Source organism: Trichechus manatus, unplaced genomic scaffold, assembly GCF_000243295.1.
Source record: "Trichechus manatus latirostris isolate Lorelei unplaced genomic scaffold, TriManLat1.0 scaffold00239, whole genome shotgun sequence".
Lineage (NCBI taxonomy): Eukaryota > Metazoa > Chordata > Mammalia > Sirenia > Trichechidae > Trichechus > Trichechus manatus.
In genome coordinates, this window is record NW_004444175.1 from 1,168,512 (window position 1) to 1,177,794 (window position 9,283).

Below are 9,283 nucleotides of genomic sequence, written 5' to 3' on the forward strand. Positions count from 1 at the left end.
AGAAAAACATAGTGACAGAAGGGAAAACTGGAGGCTCAGGGAAGGCATCTGAAAAACTTAGTCAGCGGTTGTATGATGAGCAGTCAAATGGCTTTCTAGTCAGAAAGGAGCAGCTTAAGTCACTCTCTCACTTCCATTAGCCTAGCAATGTTTTTAAAATGTCAAATCTATTTCTATAATTATTTTTCATGTTTCTAAAAATATATCCACTTACCTTGGTTTTAATCACATATTTGGCAATGTGGTGAAGAACACAAGAACATCCCTGCTGTCCTCCATGCAAAATTTTGTACCTGGTACTTCTGGGCAACATGGTGCTCTAGGCAGAAGCACCATGCAATCCCTCCATAGCAAAGATCTGGAAAACTAAGCCAAACAGAGAAAACAGCAATCCTGAAACCCTAAGCATCAAATTAAGAGATAAAGAACTCAGTCAAGCACCAAACGAAATAAACTGACAGAGAACAGAGAGTGAGGAGAGATACATGCAGAGGTCCCCTATCAGCTAACGCAGCAAGGATATGCCATCTTGGACTCCTATCAGAGATCAGTGAACAGGGGGTACAAGAAAACAGCTTCACAGAGCTTCCAGCAGGAGAGAGAACAACCAGTAACCAGCGATATACAATTTCCCACCCCCCACCCTTCTTCACCCCCACTCAGACTCCTCTGTTTCCTGCAGCCAGTGTCTTGGCTGGGAAGCACCACTTTCACCTTGGTGTCACTTGGGTTCCACCTGCCCGCACTGGCCGGCTCCCTAAGTGCCTTTTGTTGGTTGCTGGTGTTGCTTTTTTCTGCTTCTTTAGATTTCTTCCTTACCTCTCACCACCTCCCCTTCCTTTCTCTCAAATACCTGGCTCTGTGCGCCATCTTTGCTTCTTCCTGAAAGGCAGTGAAACACCGCTCAAATGTGAAACTGCTGCCAGGCCCGTGGGATCCCTGCCACACTGGTGGGATCCCGGGGCTTTTTGGTTGTTTGTTTTCAATTGGTTTTTTGTTTTCTTTTTCTTTTTTTGAATTGGGAGCCCGTTCTAGCTGGGCAGTACTGTGCAGCTTGGGACCTACGCCCTCAGTTTGCGCAGATGCGCAGAGGGATTCCTGAGCGCATTTCTTTTTTCTTGTTTTTTTGGGGGCCTTTTTTTTTTCTGTTTTTCTTTGGGGGTTGTTCTTGTTCTTTTTTTTTTTTTATTTGTTTGTTTTGTTTTCCCTCTTTTTCCCTTTTCGTCTTTCTTCATTACTCAGTTTCTTGTCTCGCTATGCTTTCCTTCTCTTCCTGTCCCCTGAATACCTGGCGCTGAGTGACACCTCTACCCCTTCTAGGCAGCTGTACTTCACAGCCTGGAAGCAACTTCCCCAGACCTTGCAGGCCCACCGGAGGGATCCCTGGGAGCTTTGCTTTTCTCCTTTCTTTCTAATTTTTCTTTATTCATTTTTTTCTTTTCTTTTTCTCCTTTTTATTTTTCTCTATTTCATAGTCTCTCATCTTTCCACTCCAACTGCAAGCTCCCCTAGCACTCTTTTTTGTTTGTATGTTTTTGGCTCCCATTCCTCTCTCCTCTCTCCCATACCCATCTTAGCTCCACACATCACAGTCTCCCCCCTCCATTCTGCCTACCTGCACCGTGCACTGAACATCACACCACCAAGTAGCCCAGGCACGGCCTGCCAGAACCTTCCCTACACTGATTACTGGTTCACCCCGGTGGCCGCAATAAGTGCCACAAACAACCATCCCAGCAACTCCTCTTCAGCTAGACCTGCCCTGCTAAGCCATATCTGAGTAACTTACCCTGCCAATTGGAGAAGGAGGTGAAAAGTGTCAAGCCTAAAGATGAGCAAACAACAAAGAACACACAGTCCGCCTGCTCAGACAGCCAAATAAAACAAAAAAGCAGGACAAAACAAACAAATCTACAATCAATAAATGAGAAAAATAACTACTGAATGCCCCGAAGACAGCAGACAATATCAAAACATTTACAAAAACAGGACAGGATGGTTCCAGTAGGCATCCAAAATAAAACACCAGATGACTTTCCAGGAGAAAAAAAGGCACTAGAACTACCTAATAGGGAATACAAATCTCTAATATTCAGAGCTATCCAAGAGTTGAAGCAAAAAGCAGACAAAAATGAGGAAAAAATAGACAAATTCAAGGAAAACACAGACAAAAAAATGGAAGAATTTAAGAAAATAATACAGGTACAAAATGCCAAAATAAATTCACAACTAGAAATCATACAAAAACAACAATTAAAAAGCCAAAATATAAACAACAAGGTTGGAGAAATGGACAGTGTCATAGAAGGGCTGAGGAGTAGGTTTGAAATGTTGGAAGACAGGACCAACGAAATTGAAGACAAACACTTGGATACAACTCTGTTTGAGGAAAAATCAGAAAAAAGAACAAGGAAAAATGAAGAAACCCTGAAAACTATGTGGGATACAATCAAAAGCAAAAATCTGCGAGTGATTGGCATTCTAGAACAGGGGGAGAAAACAGAAAACACAGAGAGGATAATTGAAGAATTGCTGACAGAAAACTTCCCCAGTGTCATGAAAGATGAAAAGCTGGACATCCAAGAAGCTCAACGAACCCCATATAGGATAGACCCCAAAAGAAAATCACCAAGGTATATCATAATCACACTCACCAAAACCAAAGACAAAGAATCCTGAGAGCAGGTCGAGAAAAACAAAAAAGTCACATACAGAGGAGAAAAAAAAAGACTAAGCTTGGATTATTTGGCAGAAACCATGCAGGTAAGAAGGCAATGGGATGACATATATAAAACCTTGAAAAAAAAAAATTGCCAGCCAAGAACAATATATCCTGCAAAACTCTCGTTCAAATATAATGGTGAAATTAGGTCATTGCCAGATAAACAAAAATTAAGGGACTATGTAAAAACTAAACCAAACTTACAATAATTATTAAAGGGAGTCCTTCGATCTGAGAACAAACAAAATCAGCTCACCAGCTGAATCTAGGATGCAGGATCATACAAGCCAGATACTAATCTAGGAAATGAACTCTCAAGGACTATCCAAAACCAAAAGAAATACAGCAGGGAATAACAGCAATAAATCTGTAAATGACAACATCAGAACAATAAAAGATGGAATAAACGGTGTAGGTATAGAAACTTCTAATGGAGAGGAAGGCAAGGTGATATAAGTAATAATAGACTGCTTCAAACTTAGAAAGATAAGGGTAAATTTCCTGGTAACCACAAAGAAAGTTAGCAAATCTACTCATCAAAATAAAGAGGAAAAACATAAATTCGCAGTAAAAACAAATGTTACAAAAACAAAAGGAATGAAAAAAAATCCACAAACAAAAGGAACTCAGCACAGGAGAGTAAGAGGAACAAAGAAAAAGTCAGCACCACAAAAAAAACGCACTCATAAATCAAAAACACTGGAAATAAATGTTGGAGAGGCTGCAGGGAGACCAGAACTCTTATGCACTGCTGGTGGAATGCATAATGATAGAACCATTTTGGAAGATGATATGGCGCTTCCTTAGAAAGCTAGAAATAGAAATACCATAAGATCCAGCAATCCCACTCCTAGGAATATATCCCAGAGAAATGAGAGCCATAACATGAATAGACATATGCACACCCATGTTCATGGCAGCATTGTTCACAATAGCAAAAAGATGGAAAAAACCTAGATGCCCTTCAACGGATGAATGGATAAACAAACTATGACCTGCACACAATGGAGTATTACGCAACAATAAAGAACAATGATGAATCTGTGAAGCATCTCATAACATGGATGAAACTGTAGGACATTATGCTGAATGAAAGAAGTCAATCACAAAAGGACAAATATTGTATGAGACCTCTACTATAAAAAGTCATGAAAAAGTTTAGACACAAAAAGTAACAATCTTTGTTGGTTACAAGGGATGAGAGGGGTGGGGAGGAAATACTAAATAGACAATAGATAAGTGGTAACTTTGGTGAAGGGTAAGACAGTACACTATACTGCGGAAGCCAGCACAGCTTGTACAAGGAAAGGTCATGGAAGCTCCATAAACACATCCAAACTCCCTGAGGGACTGAATTGCTGGGTAGAGGGCTGTGGGGACCATGCTCTCAGGGAACATCTAGCTGCATTGGCATAACACAGTTTATGTTCTGCATTCTACCTTGGTGAGTAGCATCTGGGGCCTTAAAAGCCTGTGAGCAGCCATCTAAGATACTCCACTGGTCATACCCCTTCGGGAGCAAGGGAGAATGAAGAGAACAAGATACAAGGAAAAGATTAGTCCAAAGGACTAATGGACCACAGCTACCACAGCCTCTACCAGACTGAGTCTAGTACAGCTAGATGGTGCCCCCAGCTACCACCACTGACTGCTCTGACCGGGATCACAACAGAGGGTACTGGACAGAGCCGGCGAAAGATGTAGAACAAAATTCTAACACAAAAAGAAAGACCAGATTTACTGGCCTGACAGAAACTGGAGAAACCCCGAGAGTATGGCTTCCGGACACCCTTTTTGCTCAGTGGTGAAGTTGCTCCCAAGATTCACCATTTGGCTGGGGATTGGACAGCCCCATAAAACAAAATGGGATTAACAAGGCACAGCAGTCCAGAGACAAGGACTAGAAGGCAAGAGGCGACAGGAAAGCTGGTGATAGGGAACCCAAGGTTGAGAAAGGGCAGTGTTGACATGTAATGGGGTTGGTAACCATTGTCATAGGGTAATATGTGTACTAACTGTTCAATGAGAAACTATTCTGTTCTGTAAACTTTCATCTAAAGTACAAAAAAAAAAAAGAACTATCTATGTGAGATCAAATTGACAGTAGCAACTCAAAAGGTTTGATGGGAAGCGTAGGGGGCAGTGAGTTGAAGATAATGATGATGGAATAACTTGGAAAAGGATAGTGAGAATAGCAGCACAACTGGAAGAACATAATCGATGTCACTGACTTGTACACGTAGAAATTTTTGAAATTGTGTATCTCTGGCTATGTATATTTTCACCAAAAAAGAAAAAAGGTCTTCCACGTTCGAGAAGGGAGACTGTTGACATGTTGTGAGGTTGTTAACCAGTGTCATAAAACAATATGCATACTGACTGTGTAATGAGACACTATTTGTTCTAGAAACCTTCACCTAAAGTACAATTAAAAAAAAAAAATTTGTACCCTGCAGACAAAGGAAACACCACACCTGTGTTCTTCCATATCCGTGATGTCCTAAAACTTATTGTCAGTTTTACCTGTGACTGTCTAGCATCAGAGTTATTTTTTGCCATGTCTTATTGCCATATTCGTCCTTGAGGGGTGCAAACACTGTGTCTGGTTCATATTAGTACCCCCAAGACAGCAGTGCCTTGTACACAGTAGATCTTAAATAAGTAGGGTGATGGCCTACTGCCCAACATGTTAGAAATTCTGGGTGATGATTAAGGTGAGTAACTAGGTATTAACATTTATTCAGCAGCGATTAATTTAATGCCTGCTAAAATGCATGGTACCTATAGTCCCTGGGTGGCACAAGCGCTTGGCGATCTGCTGCTAACCAGAAGGTTTGCAGTTTGAACCCACCCAGCAGCACTACAAAAGAAAGCTCCGGAAATCTGCTTCCATAAAAATTACTGTCAAAGAAAACCCTATGGAACAGTTGTACTCTGTAACAGAAGGGGTCGCCGTGAGTCAGAATTGACTTAATGGCAACAAGTTTTCGGTTTTTAAGTGGTGAGTACTGCACTAGGCATAGGAATACAAAGATGAATACAAACAATAGTGTGTGCTTATATAGTGTATATAAGTTCCAGGCACTTTTTAGGTGTTTACATATATTAACTTATTTGTTCTCATTATAACCCTAGAAGGTTATTTTAAAGATGAGGAAGTTGAGAAAGGTTAACTAGATATCTAGTAGGTTATTGGAACTAATTACACTACTGGAGAGATGTTTGCCCAGGGAGGGCATGTGGCATGTAGAGTAGGAAGAGGACTTATCACCAGAGTCTGGGAATGCCAACTCATAGAGGAAGAGGTTCTTTAACTCAATTCGAGCACTTATACACAAAGCAATCTACTAGGATTGTAGAATTAAGATCTAAATACATATGAGCTCACACTTTATAATATAGTCTTTTTTTTATTGTTGTTAAAAATATGCATAGCAAAACATACACCAATTCAACCATTTCTACAAGTACAATTCAGTAACTTAGATTACATTCTTCAAGTTGTGCAACCATTTTTGCCTTTATTTTCCGAGTTGTTCCTCCCCCATTAACATAATCTCATTGCCCCCTAAGCTTCTTATCTAACCTTTCGAGTGGATGTTGTCAATTTGATCCCATACAGATAGCTCTTTAAAAGAGCACAATGCTTAAGACAGATATTCTTTACTAATTAAGCTAAACTGTTGTTTAGTTTTAAGAAGATTTCAGGGAATATTTTTGGTTTCAGGTTTAAAGATTATCTCAGGGCAGTAGTATCAGAGGTCCAAGAGGTCCATTCAGCCTCAATAGCTCCAGAAAGTCTGAATTCCATGAGAATTTTAACATTTTCTCCCTTTTTGATTAGGATTCTCCTACAGAATCTTTAATCAAAATGTTCAGTAATGGTAGCCGGGCACCATCCAGGTCTTCTCATCTCATAGCAAAGGAGGCAGTTGTTCATGGAGGCAATTAGCCACACATTTTGGTATCTCACAAATAAAGTGAGGTCTTCCAATGTATAGATAAAAAAGAAGCATTTGGAAAACACAAAGGAGCTCAAACCAAAAGTAGAAAGTTAATGTTTCAGTAGTGATGAATACTTTCTCTTCAATAGACATATAAATCTCAGAAGTTAAACTATGAATGGTTAGAAATTTCAGCTATCCAACCCTATGTGATGGGAACTTAGATGTATGGTTTTCCATTCTACAATAAAAACCAAGGCCAATATAAATATTAATTTAAGCCCCAGTTCCATTTCTGTCTCATAGTCAATACAGGGACCGCTCACAGCGGGTTCTGCTGAGCTGGATGATATATGTTTCCACTTAATATCAGCCAGGATAAAAGAAAAAAAGTCTGTGGCTAAACAGAAAGAGAATGCTGCCCCCCACACCCTTCCAAAAAAAAAAAAAAAAAACTGGCAGCAGAGAGAAAAAGAAAACCCAGGAAGATTAGGGAAAAGGAAGCAAGTCTAATGCCTGTTCACAGTTTCACGTTCTGAGCACCTTCCTAGAAAACGGAGAGGGACTGTTCTTTTCAGCTTTCATGTATTCTCACTGCTCAGAGACCCCTGAATGTTCTGTTTTGTTTTGATTACAGATACTGTGTAATTACAGATATTTCAGCAATAATCTTGGAATATGACAGCTTCTGTAAATAGAAAGACTTTCTAAAATACTATGACATGTTTTCCTACTAAGCACCACCAGCTGCCGTCAAGTCGATTCCAGCTCATGACAACCCCATGTGTGTCAGAGTACGACTGTGCTCCATGAGATTTTCAATAGCTGATTTTTGGGAAGTAGATTGGCAGGCCTTTCTTCCAAAGCATCTCTGGTTGGACTTGAACCTAGAACCTCCAACCTTTTGGTTAGCAGCTGAGTACGTTAATTGCTTGCACCACCCAGATCTTGTTTTCCTGCTACCTCCTTCAAAAGTAGAACATAATTATATATATTTAACTGCAGAATCAACATAAGTAACGGTGAATCAGAAGATAAAAACAAGGTGCATTGTTTCCTAGAGCCTATATCACAAAATTTGAAACAACTGGGTCCCAATTATTGAGACTTATGTAGGAAAGTGGAGGATTATGTTGGAAAGAGGGTCTCTGGGTGGTGCAAACGGTTAACGCACTCAGCTGCTAACCGAAAGTTTGGAGGTTTGAGTCTACCCAGTGGCTTGCCATGAGTCCAAATTGACTTGACAGCAACTGGTTTTGGTTTATATTGGAAAGAGGGGAATAAGGGCTAAAAGATAATAATGAAATATTAGGGATTTTTTGAAGAAACAAAACACTACTTCCATAATAAGTGTAATAGACAAAGCTGTCATATTGCTCTCATTTTCCACTCTTTCCACAGCAACTGCTAAGTGGGCATAGCCAAAGGAAGACACCCAAGGCAAAGCCAGCCAATCTATGGGTGGATCGGCAATCAATGACTTGAGATCTGACTAGAATAGATAACCCTGGCCAATCAGATTTCTCCCTGAGGAATATGAGCCAAGAGACTCTAGGGAAGTTTACAGTTAGCAGTAGGGACAAAAATCAAATGAACATATCAAGAGGTGCCAGGATGTAGAAAGGTATCACATTCCCATTACAGGCCACATGCAAGCTGTAGTTATAAGGGAGTCAGGCAACAGAGAAAAGAGTATGGAGGTAACATAGAAAAGGAATCAGAGATGCCTTGATTGTGTAACCAGAGAGAGGGAGAAAGAGGAAGAGGAAGAGGAGGGAGGAAGGAAGGAGTAAGAGAAGGAGGAGGAAGCCAGCGAGGCCTTGATTCATGATAGCTTCCCCTTAAGACCCACCTATAACTCAGTTTCTCTTCCTGGATTTCTCTGAATTCTCTCTGGAACTTAGAGTCCCTGTTCCTCATAACTAAAGGAGAAAATAAAAACAAAGACAAAAAGAAACAGTTGCTGTTGAGTTGACTCCAATTCATGGTGACTCCATGTGTGTCAGAATAGAACTGTGCTCCATAGGGTTTCCAGTGGCTGATTTTTCTGAAGTTGATCACCAGGCCTTTCTTCCAAGATGCCTCTGGGTGGACTCAAACCTCCAACCTTCCTGTTAGCTAAGCACGTTTACCATTTGCACCACCCAGGGATTCCATAACTAAAAGGGCGCTAAGTAAAATGATATGTCCTAAATTCAGTACACTTCTGCCCAGGCTTTTATACTTTCTATATCTGCAAGAACTGGTACTCAGAATAAGGGCCTTTAATTAATCAAGAAAGCAACTTACTGTAAAGGAAAAGTTCAGGCTCCACCACTATTGATATGATCTTGGGCAATTCACTTATCTGCAGAGCCTCAGTTTTCTCTTTTTTTTTTTTTTTGGTTTTAACGAAGAGAAATTTATTTCCTCACAGTCAAAGTAGGCTAAAGGTCCAAATTCAGGGCGTCAGCTCCAGGGGAAGGCTTTTTCTCTCTGTCGGCCTTCTTCTCTTTGGTGTTCCCCCAGACTAGGAGCTTCTCTGCGCAGGGACCCCAGTCCAAAGGATGCGCTCTGCTCCCGGCACTGCTTTCTTGATGGTATGAGGTCCCCTGTCTCACTGCTCACTTCTGTCTTT

At 40.6% G+C, this 9,283-nt stretch overlaps 1 protein-coding gene across 1 annotated transcript in view; it reads right to left on the reverse strand.

Moving 5' to 3' along the window:
- Positions 1-214: 214 nt before the first annotated feature.
- Positions 215-9,283, reverse strand: part of LOC111822931 (uncharacterized) — a 114,370-nt gene continuing 105,301 nt past the window's right edge. The window contains exon 6 of the mRNA XM_023743146.1: positions 215-366. Within this exon, the coding sequence (XP_023598914.1) occupies positions 226-366 (141 nt within the window). The 3' untranslated portion in view covers positions 215-225. The remainder of the gene's footprint in view (positions 367-9,283) is intronic.